Source organism: Ambystoma mexicanum, chromosome 4p (assembly GCF_040938575.1).
Source record: "Ambystoma mexicanum isolate Mex_15411 chromosome 4p, UKY_AmexF1_1, whole genome shotgun sequence".
Classification (NCBI taxonomy): Eukaryota; Metazoa; Chordata; class Amphibia; order Caudata; family Ambystomatidae; genus Ambystoma; species Ambystoma mexicanum.
In genome coordinates this window covers 68,906,714-68,926,804 of record NC_090927.1, presented here as the reverse complement: position 1 = coordinate 68,926,804, position 20,091 = coordinate 68,906,714, and the positions used below count along the sequence as shown (strand labels likewise).

General features: G+C 44.0%; 1 protein-coding gene across 1 annotated transcript in view; it reads right to left on the bottom strand.

The window, feature by feature from the left end:
• Positions 1 to 4,418: 4,418 nt before the first annotated feature.
• The window catches only part of LOC138453003 (zinc finger protein 84-like), a 46,158-nt gene continuing 30,485 nt past the window's right edge, over positions 4,419 to 20,091 (bottom strand). Inside the window, exon 2 of the mRNA XM_069605410.1 lies at positions 4,419 to 8,770. Within this exon, the coding sequence (XP_069461511.1) occupies positions 6,949 to 8,055 (1,107 nt within the window). The 5' untranslated portion in view covers positions 8,056 to 8,770 and the 3' untranslated portion in view covers positions 4,419 to 6,948. The remainder of the gene's footprint in view (positions 8,771 to 20,091) is intronic.

Sequence of the window (20,091 nt, the reverse complement as noted above, 5' to 3'; positions counted from 1 at the left end):
GTTTTAGGGCCATGGGCTACTGAGTGCCACATTGGATATGAGACATGTAGTTTCCTCACATGTGATCTCATACATGTGTGCCTCTGTTCTGCATCATCATCAGATGTCATACTTACCCAAGAGCCAGCTTCGCTGTTCTCAGTGTGTGTCCATATATGCAGGGAGGGTGCTGTTCCTCAGGACCATGGAATCACATGTGGAACCTGGGAATCGTGCGCAGCAGTGGCTGATGGTCCGATCCAAATCACAGGTCATCTGGATGTTCACTGACTAGTACGGTTTACGACTCCTGTATGCAGGCTCTTACCTTTGCTGCATGCACTTCAGCCTGGGTGGTGGGCAAGATGTGTCGATGGGCATGCCTTATGAGCACGCCGAACACTTGCTCAAGCACTATTGAGAATGTTGGTTGGGACATGCCATGCAGTATCCCCACAGTCTGTTGGAATGCACCTGTGGCTCAGAAGTAGAGCACAGAAACCAGTTTATGCAGTGATGGTATTGCAGTTCTGATGTGTATGGTGCTCAGCATATCTGCCTCTATGAGGGTCAGCAGCTTACCTAAGGTGTTGCTGTCCAACAATACAGCAAGACCAATTGGCCATCAGCCAGAGCCCAAGTGGACGGACGGACACGTGGTATGGGCGGCCTCGGCAACACACGTCTCCTCAATCTTTGTGCAGCCTGTATCCTTCCATGTGGTTGCCCTGCATGCTGCTGGAGATCAATAAACAGCGGCAGGTTGTGGACGCCGTAATTCATTACTGGTAGTATTTTGCATTTATTTATTTATATTGCGCACCTTGCCCTGGGGCATCTGGGCGCATAATTTGCAAAGGTAATGGTTACATATAGGAAAGCAGATTATTTCCCAGGGGGAAAACAAATCTTAACAATGAAAAAGTTGACTTAAGGCAAAATACATGTTACAGACAAGTACATCGTTACATTGGTTACTATAAGCATTTCTGGTAGTATTGCTAGGGCATACTGCAGAGTAAACTAGAATGCAGAGGATGTATAGACGTTACAAGTGCAAAGGAAGGCAAGACATCTGATAAAACAAAAAGCCATAATAGTTTATGTATGTTAGGTGGATGAGGTAGATGCGTCAAGCTCAGAGAGCCAGAGTTTGATTTTGTTCTTAAAGGAATGGACGGACGGTTCTGTTCTGAGTGTGGTAGGTATTGTGTTCCAGAGTTTGGTCACAAGGACTGGGAAGCTTGAAGCTAGGTATAGTCAGTGTGTGGACATGGGCTGACCTCAGGGGTCTGTTGGCTGTGTGCTGCGTGAAGCGATTGGCCAGGTAGGCGGGTGCCAGATTGTTCTGGGCCTTGTATGTTAAATTAAGAGTTTTGAGCGATATTCGGTGAACAACAGGGAGCCAATGTAAGTTGCGTCTTGTATCAGAGATGTGTGATCTCCTAAGGAAGTTAAGGGCAGCCCTGATGGCATTATTCCGGGTAACTTGTAACTTGTCAATGTTTCTTTGGCTAGTCCCTAAATAGAGGGCGTTACAATAGTCAATTTTTGCCATGATTAGAGTTCTGGCGAGGATAATGCAGTTAACGGTCGTCAGGAAAGGTCTGCAGGCTGTAATAAGTTTGCAGGTGTAAGCCGACGCAGATACAACCGCATTCGTTTGTCTCGTGAGCGATAGTGTCGAGTCTAAGTAAATACCAAGTGTTTTTGTGTCGTTGGACACTTTAATGATGTTCCCATCAATGGTAAATGATTTGTAGGCAGGGTCTAGTTTAGTAAGTTTGATGTGGGAGACGAGGACAAGTAACTCTGTTTTTTCATCATTAAGGCAGAGCCCATGATGTGCCATCCAAGCCTGGATGACTGTGTAGACTTCATTGAGTGCAATGCAGTGGCTGCATGTTGCTTAGAAGTGTGTTTGGGGTGGCTGTGGGCATTAAATGAACTTTAGGAGGCTACTATTGGCACCTGGGCTTGATTCCCATCACCTGGATGCTTTTGCCTTCACCTTTTGCAGTGAAATTTTCAGCTGTATTTTGCCGGTAATTTCACCTGTAATTTGGCAGAATTAGCATTTGTGTTTCTGACGGATTTACCGCTGGGGCTAAAACCACAGGCAGACTTAACGCCCATTTTTGTTGTCTTGTAATTTGGCAGAGTGGTAATAGGGGCAGTAACGGATTTACTGGCAATGTTACTGCTTAATGCCAAACTCGGAATGAGGGCCTAAGTGTGGTGAAACTAACGCTACAAATGGAATTCCCTAACCCACTGAGTGAATCTGAATGAAACTTATGCCCAACGGACGATCTGGGGTACGTTTTTCATTAAGAAAGTACACTTGCGCCTGAGAACTGTAAGTGGAATATCTGTTGGCAGATAATACTCCGGCGAATACATAACAGGTGAGTTACGCCACACCTATATTGGAGTAGATTTCGCCATGTTTCTCAACTTGGCAGGATTTACACCAAGGTGTACGCAGCTAAAATCTTGCATGCCTGTTAGTGAATCAGGCTACGCCTATTGTAGAATGAATTCCTGTAACTTATGCGGGTGGAGGTTGCAGCGTTTTATCTGGCAACTCACACTTATGCCGGAAAAAAGCTTAGTGAATCGGACCCACTGGCCATTACTATTACACAATCTCACTTTCTACTTGGTATACAAGTCCATGAAAGGTTTTAAGGATTTCTAATTCTTAGAAAAAACTATCCGTGTCTAGATAAGTCATGTTGATACATATACATTATACGGCCCATGGACACAGGGCCTCATCACGAATTGGGCGGTAACGCCAGTGTTATTACAGCTGGTGCTATTAGCCCTACCGCCAAACCCCCCGGCGCTATTCGCGCCGGATCACAGGTTTGGTGGAACGGTTAGTGCCCATTCCCCATTGGGCCCATTCGGGAATTCCTCATTCCCCATTGGGCCCAATTGGGAAAATTTGCACTATTACCACCGGCGGAATTCCCACCGGCGGTAATAACACCAAAAATCGGCAAATTTGCATTGAATTTCCCTCCAGCTCAGAGCTGGGGGGAAATCTGCCAAGGCTATGATTTGGCAGACCCTTAAATGCGGCAGTAATAGCGTTACCGCCGCATTTAAGGGTTACCGCCAAACTCGTGATGAGGCCCACAGTGTCTACAAACAATTTAATTATAGAACATTATTAAAAAAACAAAGTGTAAGAAAACACAATAAGTTACAATTAATCTATTGTCAGAAATAGATTTTTTTAAATTTGAGTTTCATTGAGATATCTGTTTTTTTAAAATGTTGTTTTGGTCAATATGCAAAGCCTGAAACTACTGAAATTGGGCAGTTATGGTTAGATATGCAACAATACCACATGATCCCAGGCGTGCACAGATCATGACCTCACAAGATGCAAAAGATGACCTTGCAAATTGTCAATGATGTCACTGATACCATGAATTCTGTAATTTGTGAAGTCATACGCTGTCATCACTCATGGGCCCGCATGTAAAATCAGCGATCAAAAGATTATTAGTGATAGGAAATTTCAGCAAAGGCAACATTCTCATATTTGCACACTGCATTCTGTGAGATCTTCAAACATATTTTGCATATAAGCGTTAGACCAATACATTTAAAGACAATGGGCCTCATTACACGGATGGCGGTGAACCATGGCGCTATTAGCGCCATGGTTCATGCCGGTAAAATACCGGCACCGCCTTGGTGGAAAGGGGAATTACCGCCCTATTCCAAGGTTGGCGGGGCGGTAATTCCCCCTTCCCCATTCCCATTTTTGCCCCATAGGGCTCTATGGGAATGGGGAAGGCGCTAATTACGGTACCGCAAATTGCGGTACCGTAATTAGCTCCCTGGTCCCTTTGCGGGTTGGTTTTTAACACCTGCAAAAAGCAGGCGTTAAATTCCCCAACCCGCAAAGGGACCTCGTAGTAAGGCGGTAAGGATTTACCGGTACCGGTAAAATACCAGTACCAGTAAACCCTTACGGCCATCCGTGTAATGAGGCCCAATGTGTAAAAACTCCGTTACTTGATTTACTCTGAGGCCATGAGGCAAGGGCATAAAGGGTGGGTGTCATTCTAAAGTCCGGTGGACCAGTCATGGGCCCTTATGGCTCTGCATTGCTGCCGACTCTCTTCGCCTGTACATTAGAGCTTTGTCCAACCTATATGGCTCGCAAACATCCCTGTGCATCCATAATCCTAAAAAGGGTGTGCATAGGTCGCCTCCCTTCAACAATAGGTTCAACTGCAATATGTGATGTCAATGTCACATTACAGCAGAGGTCTTCAAACAGTGGCCGGGAGAGCGGGGGGCGTGCCACGAGACTGCAGCCTGAAATGACCAAACAAAAGGGAGGAAAGAAAGATATGACCCCAACCTACTTTTCATCTGGAAATTCTTGATAAAACTTCACTTAAGGACAATGCCAGCAGACAACCACACACTTTATAGATTTAAGCAGGACTTCATAGTTCTGATTATCTCAAATAAATAACTTAAATCCGTCTTCGGAAGTTCAAGTCCAGTTTCAGCATCCCACTGTAAATGTTTCAATCACCATCTTCTTCTCGAGTTTGTTTTGGCATTACATTTGTCATGAAGAGGGAGGCCTTTGTAAGGGTCCCAGAATTATTGTTCATTATTTTCTGCCGCTGTTCTCAGCTTGAGGCTGTTTGATCTAGTCTTGTATTGCAGAAGCATGTCTTTCTTTTTACAGAGGTTTGAATATATCCATATTAGCCTCATTAAATGCTTGCTAGCTGCATTTTAGACCTTTTTCATCGCAGCTGATGTGTCTGACATCTAGACTGTTCGAAATGTTGTTTTCAATTACATGTGCCTTACATATATAAGCGGTTTCCACACAGTTCTCATCTACAGTATGCTGTTACTGCTCAAAGACGTCTGAGTTTTAAAGTTCAACAGGATGAACTGCAGGCTGAGCTTCCTTTGGAGTAAGGATGCCCCAATTTGTACACTTTTTAACATGAAAATTGATTATCTGCCTCAGAATTCACCCCTGTGGTAGTAAGTTGAACATGTTGCAGATTACCATTGATTACTGCCCAGCTGTTGAGCCTTTGGGGAGGTGCTGGATGTCAGAGCTGCCATTTCCTTTCAAGCATGTTCTGCATTTTGACTGCGCGCATCGCTTGATCATGGATGATCGCATGTCTCTTCATGCATTGTTTGCTCATGTATGTTCAGTGTGGGCTCGCTCATTTCAAATCAGATGACTTTTTCCGGCTGAAGATCATGGGACATTCAGAGCTTGGATTTGTTTCTCCACTGTGCGGGTGGTCGGGTGCAGCGTTAGATCTGTTCTATGAATGAAGCTTTTTAGGCATTGCAAACATTGACGGGTTTACACTCTCGTGTGGATTCTCTCCTGGAGAGTCCGGTGCTTTTTGTTGTGATGCTCTTCTGGCATTCACTGCACTCAGAAGGATGGTCTCCTGTGTGGATTCTCTCATAGGATGGTCTCCTGTGTGGATTCTCTCATGCTTTTCTGTCGCTGAAAGCATTCAGAAGGATGGTCTCCTGTGTGGATTCTCTCATGCTTTTCTGTCGCTGAAAGCATTCAGAAGGATGGTCTCCTGTGTGGATTCTCTCATGCTTTTCTGTCGCTGAAAGCATTCAGAAGGATGGTCTCCTGTGTGGATTCTCTCATGCTTTTCTGTCGCTGAAAGCATTCAGAAGGATGGTCTCCTGTGTGGATTCTCTCATGCTTTTCTGTCGCTGAAAGCATTCAGAAGGATGGTCTCCTGTGTGGATTCTCTCATGCTTTTCTGTCGCTGAAAGCATTCAGAAGGATGGTCTCCTGTGTGGATTCTCTCATGCTTTTCTGTCGCTGAAAGCATTCAGAAGGATGGTCTCCTGTGTGGATTCTCTCATGCTTTTCTGTCACTGAAAGCATTCAGAAGGATGGTCTCCTCTGTCGATTCTCAGATGAAGGAGTTGGGTAAATATTCAGAAAATCAGTCTTGCATTCATTACACTACTGAGGATTTCTGTCTTTTGTCCCATGTGCGTTCTCACATTCTGAAGCAAACAGAGTTTTTCTGACATGCTGTACACGCATCATGATTTTATCCTGTGCAGGTTCTTTCATGTTGAGCTCGATTCATTTTTATAACTGAACCTTTCCTGATATTTGAGGCACAGGTAAGGCTTTTCTGCTTTGTGGGTTTTTAGCTCTGATAAGGTTTTATTCTCCATTGTGGGTTCTCTCGTGTTGAATTATATTGTGAGTTTGTGAGTGGAGCTTTTCTGACAGTCTGTGCACAGTCTGTGCACTATAAAGGCTTTTCACATGCGTGGGCTCTTTCCTGTAGAATTGGGTCCTTTTTCTCACTGGAGCTTTTCTGACAGTCTGTGCACCATTAAGGCTTTTCACATGCGTGGGCTCTTTCCGGTAGAATTGGGTCCTTTTTCTCACTGGAGCTTTACTGACAGTCTGTGCACCATTAAGGCTTTTCACAGACACGGGCTCTTTCCTGTAGAATTGGGTCCTTTTTCTCACTGGAGCTTTTCTGACAGTCTGTGCACTATTAAGACTTTTCTCCATTGTGTTTTTTTTCATGTTGTGATGGATTGATTTCCCGACTGAAGTTCTTTTTCCACCAATGTGGATTCTCTCATGTTGATTTAGATGGCATTTATGAAAGAAACATTTCTGACATTCACTGCACTGATAAGGCTTTTCTCCTGTGTGGGTTTTCTCATACTTAGTCAAATTGGTTTTGTAAATGAAGCTTTTCTGACATCTACTGCAGTGATTAGGTTTTTTCTCCTGTGTGGGTTTTTTCATGTCGATTTAGATGGGTTTTGCACCTGAACTTCTTCTGACAGTCCGTGCATTGATAGGGTTTTTCTCCTGTGTGGGTTCTCACATGTTGAATTAAACTTTTTTTTATCACGGAAGCTTTTCTGGCAGTCAGTGCACTCATAGGGTTTTTATCCTGTGTGGGTTCTTACATGTTGAATTAAACATTTTTTATCTCTGAAACTTTTCTGACACTCTGTGCATTGAAAGGGTTTTTCTCCTGTGTGGATTCTCAAATGTTGATTTAAATTTATTTTTACACTGAAGCTTTTCGGACATTCAGTGCACTGATACGGTTTTTCTCCTGTGTGGATTCTTTCATGTTGAATTAGATTATTTTTCTTATTGAACGTTTTTTGACATTCGGTGCACTGGTAAGGCTTTTCTCCTGTATGGATTTTCTCATGTTGTTTTAGAGTGCATTTCTGATTGAAGCTTTTCTGACATTCAGTGCACTGGTAAGGTTTTTCTCCAGTGTGGGTTCGCTCATGGAGAGTTAAACTGCTCTTGTAAAAGAAGCTTTTGTGACATTCAATGCACTGGTAAGGTTTCGATCCTGTATGGGTTTTCTCATGTTGAATTAGATAGGGTTTCTGACTGAAATATTTCTGACATTCAGTGCACTGATAAGGTTTTGCTCCTGTATGGGTTTTCTCATGTAGAGTTAGACTGCTTTTCTGACTGAAACATTTCTGACATTCAGTGCACTGGTAAGGTTTCTCTCCTGTGTGGGTTTTCTCATGTTGAATTAGATGATGTTTCTGACTGAAGCTTTTCTGACATTCAGTGCAGTGGTAAGGTTTTTCGCCAGTATGGGTTTTCCCATGCTCAGTTAAACTTCTTTTGTGACTGAAGCTTTTCTGACACTCAGTGCACTGGTAAGGTTTCTCTCCTGTGTGGGTTTTCTCATGTTGAATTAGATGATGTTTCTGACTGAAGCTCTTCTGACATTCTGTGCACTGGTATGGTTTTGATCCTGTGTGGGTTCTCTCATGTAGAGTTAGACTGCTTTTCTGACTGAAACCTTTCTGACATTCAGTGCACTGGTAAGGTTTTTCTCCTGTACGGGTTTTCTCATGTCGAATTAGATTGCTTTTATCACTGAAGCTTTTCTGACATTCAGTGCACTTGTAAGGTTTTTCTCCTATGTGGGTTCTCTGATGTTGTATTAGATGATGTTTCCGACTGAAACATTTCTGGCATTTGGTGCACTGATAAGGTTTTTTTGGGGGGTTCATTTCTCCAAATTATGTTTTCTTAATCAATAATGTAATTGAAAACCTAACCCTGGTCCAGAGTCAGAAAATGCATAATGTTCAATATTATTGTCATGAAATAACTTTCTTTATAATTGCTTTTAGTGAAGTGTTGCCACCTCTAACAGCAATTTAAATTAAGGTTGCGTATGTTCCTTGATCATTCCAGGTTTCACGTAAGAAATCTTCTCCAGTGATTTTCTGTTCATGCTGAATCAGGTTAATTGTATGGTCCTGTATTTTCTTGCACCAAGCACATTCCAATTATTTTATCTTATGGTCACCGTGTTCAAATGAGGTAAGTGATGTGTTGTAGAAAGCAGTGCTAGGCCATGTATTCTTCATTCATATCCCTTTGTAAATAGCGTGTGCCTTATAAATGAATGCTTTATGATTTACATCAGGTATCCTGTTGACCCATTTACTTTGTTTACTTTAAGAAGCCATTCTCTAGCCTGATTCACCTGACTCTCGACATAGGATTGTGGAGATGTGACAACATAAATCCCCTTCAGCAGTAGTTATCCCCACTCCTTGTTCTTGAGGTTTCTGGGCATCCTCTGCTTCTGCAAACCATGCCATTGTTGGAGCTCCTGGATATCTTAGTCTTCTTTCCTAGTGAACCTTTTCATTTTGTTGGTGTTTTGAGGCACATTAACTGGCCGCCATCTTGCTTCTTTGTGTACGCTTTAGTCAGCTGTAAAAGCAAAAGGACATGTTAGCTTTCTAAATGTAACTCAGCACATGTATTTTGACTTGTGGTAATTTTGAGAAGTGATAAAGGGACTCACAATCTGTGTTGATTTGTGTGTAGATTGGGTTTAAGCAAGTGGAAAAAGCCAATCATTTATTAAAACATGACTGCTGAAAGGGTAGATAAAGATGTCACACCTACTCTACCCCACAATCAAACCATTAATGTCTCCATCTTTGCCTCAGCTGTACCAGCAAGTGGCAAAGCACCACATCTCAACCAGTGGCCTCTTCTGGGTGTTCTTAGAGGGATCAGCACTACATGTCCCCCTCAACAGCAGAAGACACCTAAAAAACTCACAATCTCCCCAATGTGTCCCTTTCCGCCTCAACATTAGATCTGTCAATATTGTAAGGAAGACATGGTATCATTAGTGAAGACAGATACAAGTGATGCACAGTTCAAGGTTTTTTATTGAACGACATGAAGGTTGGAAGAACGCCTATCTAGCCCTATATCTAAGGATGGGAGCAAGCTTGACCACCAGATAATAAATGACACAGTCCTAGTAGTGTCTGTTAAAATCAAAATGGCCTACACTAACAAAACCTATTGCCTGCCCTTAGGCTATAACAAATACATGTAGGGAAAATTGTGTATTCAAAGGAAAATAGTGTTCAAAAGTAATGTATCAGGATGACTGAACAGTGAGGTTCCCTTCCCCACGTTCTCAGCACGGGACAAGGTGGCACACTCAGTCTTGGAAAACGCTCTGGCTTTTCTGGCACAAGGATGCAGTTTGGGACATAAGCCAGGGCCTTCTGCGATAAAGTCTCTTTTCCATTCAAAAGCCTCTCGTTGAATGCCGTGGACACAAAACAAAGTTCCCTTCTCTTTAGGGGTTTCACATTCATACGTTTTTCGGGTCCACTGTTCACCATGGGTCTTCCCCAGCCACCTCGGACCCCCTTTAAACACAGTAGGTCTCCCTCCATCAGGCTCGGACCTCTCAATAAATCACAGTTCAACAAATCGTTCACCTAGGTCTCCCTCTGTTGGGCTCAGACCTCGGAAATCATTAACAGTTCACATAGGACTCACTCTGTCAAGCTCGGACCTCTTTCAACAAAAGTACCTGATTCAACATAGGTCTCCCTCAGCTGGGCTCGGACCTCTCAGGGTATCACAAGTTCACATAGGTCTCCCTCAATCGGGCTCGGGCCTCTTTCAACAAACGTACCCGATTCAACATAGGTCTCCCTCAGCCGGGCTCAGACCCTGCAATTGCAGCACTTGTAGGGGTTCCCTTCCCCAAGTTTCAAATCACCTTAATTCACAGGTCTCCCTCTCTTGGGTTCGGACCTCTCAAGCTTCCCGCTGCGTTGCGGGTTCATAACCTTTCCCAGAGACTTTCTTTAACTTTACTTTACTTTATTACATTTATAAAGCGCACAATAAACCCAAAGGTGTGATGGCGCAGACAGAAACGAACAAACAGAAATACATAAACAAAGCATATCGGGAGTAAAAATTGAGTTAGAAAACATAAGAAAAACAACAAATCAACTATAGAAGTGACAACAATCTCTCCGAACAGGGCAGCTAACAGACATTAATCAGCAGCACGAGAGTTATGATGGAAGAGAGCAAAAGGAGAGATTCCGTTGAACGGCTATAGCATTTAAAGAATCAGATTACAGTTCAAAGCACCTTTAGGCAGATATTATGCAGCGTCTAAGAAAAGTAGGCAGGTAGCTAACCCTACAGCCCACTAAAATGCAGTCACTGTTGGGTTGCGAACACCAGTCGCTCAGATCTATTCTGAGAATGAATGCATCTAACCACTCCTGGACCTGTTTTCTGATGCAGCCAGGCTAAAACCTTATTGTGCATGGCTTCTTTGGACTCTTTTCCTTCGATTTTCTGAATGTTGGTTATGATGAAATTTCTCTGATCCATTACAAAATCATGTGCTTTTGTGTCCTTTATTTTGGGCATTTGCGATTTTTCAAACTGTAAATTCCGTGAGAATGCTCTCTTCAATTTAGTATTCAACATTGTAGGCTGATTGACCTCTTTGTGTACAGAGCTCGACTCACATGGCAATGCCAATGGAGAGGTTTCCTGTGGACCAACTATGTTATGGATGAAACCCTTTTCCTTACAGTCCCGGACTGCCCCAATGGGCACCAGTAAGTCCTTACTACAGCAATCAGTTTGAATCCCATGGTCTATCATTTCCCTTTGTATGAGGACTTGATAAGCCGCATTCACTCTAGAAGCCTGTGGCAGGATGCCAGGCAAGATAAACCCATGAGTCTGGGACGCATTATTCACCTTAGATGGCCGTAGACTCGATGCCCAGTCATTCAGGGCCTCAGCTAGCAAGCCAAGACCAAATGGATCTTTACATGCAAGTAATTCTTTGGCAATATTGGCCATAAACTCGGACCACTGGGGAGGACCAATGAGCTCCACTTGAGCTAGGTTAAGCATAACTCTCCCTTGACCGGCAGGGGATAGCGGAATTGTAGGTAACTCAGGCCTTACCGAGAGAGGGGCATCTATGGTCAGTAGTGGCTTCATGAGGTCCATAGGGCCAGCTTTTTGTAAGCTGGCTGGAGGAACTTGTGCTATGGAACCAAATTTCACAGAGGGGCGATCTAGATCCTGCGATGAACTTGATGCTTTATGCAAGGTAGCAAGGTCTTCAGAAGGGGACATCTTTATAGCAGAGAGTTTGCTCTGTTTGTTATGCACTCTCAATCTCCTGCGCTCGCTAAGGGCTACGACCTCCGACATATGATCCCTGTTAGAAGCAGGAGATGAGGATGTCGAGTCTGCTAAAGCCACTTTAGAGACTGGGTTGACCCCTACCTTCGTATGTGCAGCCATCTTGATGCTCATATTAGACTGAGACCGTAACAATTATAGCCAGTGAAATTAGACAGAACCAGAACAGCACCGAACTAGGGCTCCCCTCACAAAGGGAGAACTGTCACCCAGTTTATACAAGTAGCATGACTCTTACCACACTAGAAGGAGCCACGCCGAGCGGCTCCAGCAGGTTACAGCCAACACCCCTGCAAAGATGTTCCGCACTCCTCCTAGATAATCCACAAGATAGCCGGAACACACAACTGTCTGGAGTGCCTGGGGTGTGAGGTAGAAAGAGGGGGACCGCTTTGAAAAGTGCGCCCACTAGCTTCACTGCGGGTAGACGAGCAATAGCCACCAACAATGCTCGGTGCGCAGCCGATGCAAGAGGTTAGAGAAAAGAACCTAGCAGAAGTTTAGAGTCAAGCCTCGAGCTCGATAGCCTAGAGCTAGAGCTTTCGATTTGGCATACGTCCTCTACGGGACCACTGTGATTCTGAGCATTCGTGACTTACAGTGCACAACAATGGGCTTTCTTTCTCTCACATCGTATTATCTTGCGCGTAACCTTCACTTCTGGGTAGCTGTTGCAAGCACTCCACACACAGACTGGACTTTCATTGTGCTCTCTTGACCCACCGGTCTTGTCAGGTGGCTCCTTGCCTTCGTGTCTTTTGATGTGGAAATCAAGGCTATCAGTCTCGTTGCATCCGTGCCTCCCCAACTCTGCTGTTCACCCGTGAGCGTTGTTTACAACTCTGTAGCACTTCAGACGCTCTTCTTTCTCTCCAGCTGGGTTGGCATGTGTAGCCCCCGCGGCTTCTGTGACACAATGATTTCTCGCAAAAGGGATCTCTCTCACGTAGATTCTTGGCCCTAGCCCGCTAGTCTGTTGCTCTCCTTTGCTTGACTTGCCACTGCCCAGGAAGACCTGCTCCTTCTCGTGCACCACTCTATTCTGTTTTTATCAAAAAGAAATGTCTCTGACTTCAAGTCCCAGAATGCAACAGTCTTTTTCGCTCCCACTTCGCTAGTTCCCCTTTTTACCACTCGGGCGATTTTGGGAGTTGCTGTGGGCCTTAATAAGATGGCCATGAGGTCAGGGTCTCACCAACTACCTCTCAAAGGCCTGGGCTTTAGTTCTGTGCCCACGGGGGGAGCTCTGGCGTGGGTGCTGCCAGGTAGTCTCCAGCTGCCTCTGGGTTGGCTGCCTGGAGACACAGCTTCCTCTACATACTGCAGCTCTTCCCTGTACTCACAGGCCCAGCAATTAGGCAGTCCTCCTTCCTTCAGACCTTCCAGGCTCTCTCCAGCTGGAATTCTCTCCTCTTGGCATCTGTACACCATGCAGCATCCCCAGCTTGCTCAGAGTGTACCTGTGTGCTCGGCCTTTTATACTGACTGGGAAGTTTAACAGATTTCAGGTGGGGATGATTGTAAAGGGAGGCCTGACCTTGCCAGGCCTCATTAACGGGACAACATGGAAACTGCCCATAGGAACTCATGGTACATTGGTTCCTACAGGTAATCTTCGTGGCTCTGGTTTGCCTCTTCCTCGTCCCAGTGATCTTAGGAAAAAGCAGTGTGGAGGGATTATGGGAGTTGTAGTTTTCCGGAGGGATTATGGAAAAACCATGTGAGTTTTTGTCAGGGTGAAAGGGGTAAGTGTAGTATTGTGGACAAATGGGTTTTTGGCAATAATATCCCATAATGACAGAGGGGATGTCGAGTAACGATGTACTGGAATGGGGGGAATACCGTGTCTCACCCGGGAGTGTTCCTCGCACAGTCTTCAAGGGTACTTTTCCCAGGGGATCCTCCCTCGTTAACCCCCCCCCCCCAGGGTTGGGATGCAAGAGCGATGGCCCCTTCCCTGGCCACCTGAGTCAGGGATCCCTGGGAATAGCATGGGAGAATCACCTCAGGTTTCTGCCGATCTTCAGACCTCAACCTATTTGGTAGTGGATCACAATCTGCTTTTCCTTAAGATCACTAAAAGCCGAGTTCTTTAGTAATCTGCATCTGTACTTGCCCACCTCATTCTTCTAGTCTAGGCATTGCAGCATGCCAACAGGCAAATGGACAGGATGGGCAATGGTGTGCAAATCATGTCTCCAAGTAACGAGCAATTATCTTTGTAACATCCCCGCTTTGAATTAATTGCCATTCAATACCACATGTGGGGCACGGTACCCAGGTTTTGCGACCCCATTTGAAGTAGGGTATCTAGTTGCACAGGGTTCTTCGGCAGTTTAGGTCCCCGCAGGGCAAACTTTCCTTACACGCCATGAATACAGCAAGGGCCACAGCTCTGCAACAATCTTGACTCACACAGAGTCAGGCTTTACAGAGCATTGCTATCCTCCTTACCTGCACATACTGGAGATCCTGAATTGAGGCAGAGAGAGGGGATGGGGCAGGGAGGAGGGAGCACACACTTAGGAGCTTACCTGCATGCAGACCACAGGGTACACCCAATCTGTATAAGTCAACACAGCACCACTTCCCCTTTCACCACACTACTCTAACCCACTCACCTCACTGTCAGATAATCCAGAACATCTGGAGACCAAGCAAATAGGATGTATATCATACTCCGCTACTAATAACATAACAACACAAACATTTCCACCTGCTACATAATTGTATTGTGCTACTGTGCCCTAAGGCACTTGAAAGTATTCATGTATAACCCCTTCCTCCTTCACACTCTTGTCCCAGGTGTTCTAACATTCAATAACCTGCTTATTGTAGGCACTGTCTGCTTCTCGCTAGACATCAATATCCTGTCCTCTGGAGAGGTTCCCAACACTTACTAGTGCTACATATAAAACATGAGAAACTCACAAAACCCCTGTGATATAGTAACATGTGAGTGGGCAGGGGAGAGGGTGCATGAAGTTCTGGGGTGCGGGAACCATGATGGTGGCCACGGATGTGAAGCTGCATACGTTTATGCAAATGAGAGCCTACTATTAGGGTGTAATGAGACACACCTGAAATCCTTAACTTAGGGGGGGGTCAGCTAGTGAGCAGACAGGCTTTGGAAAGAAGGGCCAATCCTACATGTACTCCAAAACTTCAAATGGGTGCAACCAGTCCAGGGAGTCATTGACCAGAATTAATATTCCACTGCATTTTCCCATTCAATATAAGAGAAGGCTCAGAGCACCACATGGTGAGGGAGTTTGGAAAGCACTCAGACAGGAGAACAAGTTGAGAGAGGAAGGAGGAGGAGAGTGGCAGAGCGAGGAGAATAAGCCGAACATCGGGGAAAAGTTGGATTCGGAAGGGGGAAGATGTAAAGAAAAGTGAATAAAGAAGAAGAAGAAATAGGGTGAAAGGCAGAACGTCAGAGAAAATTTGGAGGAAGGTGAGAAACTCAACCACAGTCCGAGAGCCTGAGGAACAGCGCTACAAGGGAAACGTTGGCATTGGAGGTAGAAGACAGAGAGGGGAAGGGAGAGTAGAGACGGATACATATGGAAGGAAAGGTCCAGAGAGAGCCTGAACAACACCACACAGTCACTGGGTTGGCAGAGTGTTACTTTTTTGTCCAACTTCCTTCAAGTATTCACAACCACTGCCAACGTTCAGTTATTCTTGGACTATGGTAACTCATTTTATATGCGTCTGCCAGACTCTAGACAACTGCAGCAGCAGGTTTAATTACCAAAACATGCCATCAATGACAAATCATGTCTCTCTCTTATTTCATTAAAGTGGCTCCCCATCAGGCAACATATCCAGTGTAATGTCCTCTGGCAGGTTCACTGCTGTTTCTAGCAATAGGACCCATCTTTCTCTCCCCTCATCAATCTCACTCGCTCCCTCCCTCTCTCAACCATGTGCTCAGTTCTCCTTGTGGCTGAAAGTTCCCTTTTTTTACAGGGTCAACGGACGAGAGATCCATCTCAGTTTTGTGCCACAATTTGTGTAACTCGCTTCCCCCTAACAATTTCCTGACATTTTGCGGTTCCTTAGGTCTGGCTCTAACCTTTGCCTTTTTCTTAGTTTTTATTGGTTGTGCTCCAACAGCCTAGTGGTAAGATGCCCTTTCTGGTCATACATGTGCGTTTGTGGTTTATTATAGCTGTTGCCGAGCGTGGCTTTGCTCACATGGATTTTGGGATTTGGTACAATTGTTTTCAAAACAAATACACATGAGTTTCTTGTTCAAACTGTACGAAATATAATTTACAGGTTGATGTCTTAACGTAATAAGCAATGTTTATTGCAGACGATAGTCAGGGCATATTGGCTACAAAACAAAGATAGTTGTTCCATTGATGTGTGTCCAGAAATATTTTCATGTTGTAATTACAAACAGACAATGAGACAGACAAAAAAAAAATTACTTATTTGGCATCTGCAACCTACAGAGTACTTCTTTGTACACTACATTAGTCGTTCTCCCTTCAGGTGCTAGGATTGCCAGAGAGTTGGGGGAGCTCACTCTGGAACAGGCCACGTAAAACTGCCCATGTGAGAACCAGTGTTCCCTTAGGTCAATCCCTGCTACCCTTAAATTGCACCCCTGAGATTTGTTGATGGTCATGGCGAAACAAACCTTTAAGGGGAACTGAAGTCTTTTGAATTAAAACGTATATTCTGAAGGTATAAGAGGTATTTGTGGTATGAACACTGACTCCCCTGGCCAGAACCGGTTAGCACTGTAGCTTTAATCACATTTTAGGAGGATAGCTCAGGGGCAACGCACTCACCTTGGAAGCAAGACGACGCGGAGGAACACAGGTTCGATCCCAGGGTCCGCGCTTAGTAACCTCTGGGTATTAAGCACGATATAAATAACCAATTACAATTTCTGTGGAGAGCTTTCACTCGCAATCTGGTGCCATTACAGAGCTTACGTGGGCTGAGGTTCTGCAATAATATGACAGGTGCTCCCACTTTGAGAAGAAGTTTGTGTTTGCATAGACCAGGAGGATTTAACGTGTTCAAGAACTCAATGGGGTTGTGGACTGTGTCATCAGTTTGGACCATTGAGTTTTACAGATTTGTACTCCATTTGGAATCCTCAGAAAGAATACATATCTTATTGATTTCGGCAGGCTTTCTTTGGCGTTAAAATGGCACGCTCACATAACCTTTCTGTAGATTTCTCCATTCGGTTGTTTATGTCAGGGTACATTTTAGATATGAGGTCTGCTAGGTAATTGACGACTGTGCCTAGGTCAGAAGGGATGAGAACTTTGCTCTAAAATACGGGACACTCTCCTTTGCCAATTTTTAAGAAGCAGCTCGGGAACATACTCTGTAATGAAGATTTAAAATGTCAATTATTACTTTAGCTAACATCTTCGGTTTGTGAGATATTGGTATCCTTAAAAAAGAATTCACCCCCTTTTCTACCTCCCATAACTGGATTTTCAGAAAATGGTAAACACATGTTTCTCTATTTTTGAAGAAGAATCTAAATACCAATTTCTACGTCTGTAACATCTTTGGTTTTTCAGATATAGGTATCCTCAAAAAAATGCACCCCCCCTTACCCCCTTAGCGACGGAATTTCCAAAATTCCTGCCTTAGTGATGCTTATGCCATGAAACCAATGTACCTTTACAAATTTCACATTTCTAGGTTAAATGGTTTGAGCTGGGCATTGATGAGTCAGTCAGTCAGGACTTCTTCTTTTATATAGATAGATATATGAAATGAAGTTTAGAAATCCATCATTTTCTTGTAATCATGAAATTAGATTTATATATTTTTTTTATTTACTTGCATTTAATCAGGCAAAACATGATTTTTATCTGACTTGATCACTTCACTTATATCGAGTTTGAAGTGTATTCTTTATCATTTAGCCTCTGTTTTTCTATACAATTCCTGAAAACACACCTTGACCATGGTCAGTTCGGGGGGCTAGGATCAGCTAAACAGTCTATGCAGTCGTTGTCTGTCTAATCTGCTGGAATTCTAGTTCTATTAGTTTGACCATTGCGATGGTCCATCTAGTCGTTTCTCCTGAAATAAGTCTGTTCCAGAGTTGTTCTTCCAGTGCCATCCAGGGGTTTGCTATCAGTGGTAGGAGGTATACACTTCTGTTTTGTTTGGTTTTTGGACAGTGTATAACCAGATGCTTCAAAGTTTCTGCCAGACCATGGTTTTTACAGAGACGACAGCCCTGTGCTATCGTCGGTGCCCGAATGGTCATGATTTCGTGTGTTAAGAGCACATTTAATCTGGCTTTTAAAAACAAGTTTTCTTCCCTTTGTCTGCGAATTTTGCACAGTAATTTTGAGGGCTTTTTAGCTTGTTAAAGGTTGGGGGGAGATGTGTTAATAATTTATTTGTGGCTGCTTTCTCAACAGTGAGAATCCAATCCATCTCCTCCATTTTTTGTTTCACTCTGTCTGGGTTTTCCTTCAGGTCGTTTTCTGTGCAGACTATTGAAGTCAGCATCTCTTTTTGTCTTCCTTCCCATTTTTTTAAAGCTTCACATGATCCACTTTCAATTTTTTCCAGGATGATGTTATATGTGGGTAATGTATCTGCCATGATGATTTTTCTGTACAGTCTCATGGTGCTTTGGTCAACCATAGATGCTAGTGATACCAATCCCAATTCCCGTTGCATCGAAGTCAACTTAGGTAAGCCTAACACTGATTTCCATACGTAACCCTCCAGTTTATTCCAGAGGGAACGTGGTATATTCAATGATGCTTCCATTCCATGCACAAGAGACGGGACAACCTTTGTCTTGTAGAAATGTATCGATGGTAGTAGTGAACATTTTCCAAACTTGTTGTCGACTGATCTAGTTTGCGACATTAATTGTTTCACTTTGTCCCACAGCAAGTCTTGCATTTTCTTGTCGGTTCCTGAGCTGTCGATATTGACTCCTAGATATTTGAAAACTTTACCGTTTCAGTTTTAGTATTGTCCAGAAACCAATTCCGCTGTTTAGTTGTTTTTCTGGTTACTTTCTCGAAAATCAGAATTTTTGTCTTCGTTTTGTTTGTTTCCAGATTGTTGTCGTCGATGTATCTTTCCATATTAGTTAGTTTTCGTTGCAGACCAATTTGCGTTTGATCTATTATAATGACATCGTCTGCATACAGAAGTCTTGGGATAGTGGTTTTTACTATTCTGGGAGGGAACACCCAGATTTTTGCTTCTGCATGCTGGTAATCTCCTAGGAAAGAAACAAAGAGTGCCGGGGCCAAGGGGCAACCCTGTTTAACACCTCTATTTACTGAGATCTCTTCCGATAGTGTGTCTTGGTGGTTTAACTTGACTCTTATCTTGGTTTCAGAGTGAAGCGCATTTATTGGATCGAGAACCGATGTTGGACAATTCCAGCCATGTAATTTCGACCACAGTTTTTCTCGATCAATCTTGTCGAATGGTTTCGAGAGGTCCATGAATGCCAGGTAGATCTTCGGGGCTCCTTCCTTCACTTTAGCTTTCAGGATATTCATAGCTCTCAACTCACACGCTTTTGGCGGGTGTCACCCGCCTTGTAAAGAGCTGACTCACCCGCCAAGCCTCCTGCACGCCCATATATTCCAATGGGCGTCTCACCCGCCAAAAACAAAATCGGGTGATTTCACCCGCCCTTGAAACACAAATGGTTGAGAGCTATGGATATTTATCAGCATGATGTTAACTGCCGTACTGCCGTTTTTCTGAAAACCTGTTTGTGGGTTGTCTTTGGATGGGGCGTTCTTTTCCCAAGACCTGAAATGTTCGAGCAGGCGTGGTGCGTAGATTTTACCTATGATATCAAGTAACGCGATCGCCCTGTAGCTCCCCGGGTCTTCTCTGCTTCCTTTTTTGTATACCGGAACGATTGTTGCTTTCAGCCAAGTTTCTGGAATCAGTTTTCTTTTACTACACTCTGCGAAGATCTTGCTGATTACTTCTGCCCACTCTTTAGGGGACTGTTTCAGGTCCAGATTTGTCAGTCCATCCGGACCTGGTGCTCTTGATGTTTTCAGCTTCCTGATTGCTATTTCTATGTCCTCAGGGTTAGATACATCAACCCAGGTTGTACTAGGCGCCTGCTTCATCACTGGTCCGACAGACTTTGGACCATCAAATTGTGTTGTTAAGTATGATATCCAATTATTTTCTGACACTGCATTGGAGGGCACCAGCGTGGGATTGTTGTTCATCGTTTTTATAAGCGCCCAGAATTCGCTTGATTTTTTTGTCGACAGCTTTCTCATCATCAATTCAGCATCATTTTGATATTGGGCTGCTCTATGCTGCTTGCGCCAGCTTTTGTAAGTTTTAACTTCTGACTGCCATTTCTCCCAGTCTTCTTTGGCGTTCGTTTTCCTGGCTATTCTTCTCAGTCTCCACCCCACTTTCCTTTTCTCTACCACTGCTTTGTCGTAGGCATGCTTGCATTGATCAACCTTCTTTTTTTTCCTGTCACTGAAGTTCAATATGCCAGTAGTAATGGAAGATAATTTGGT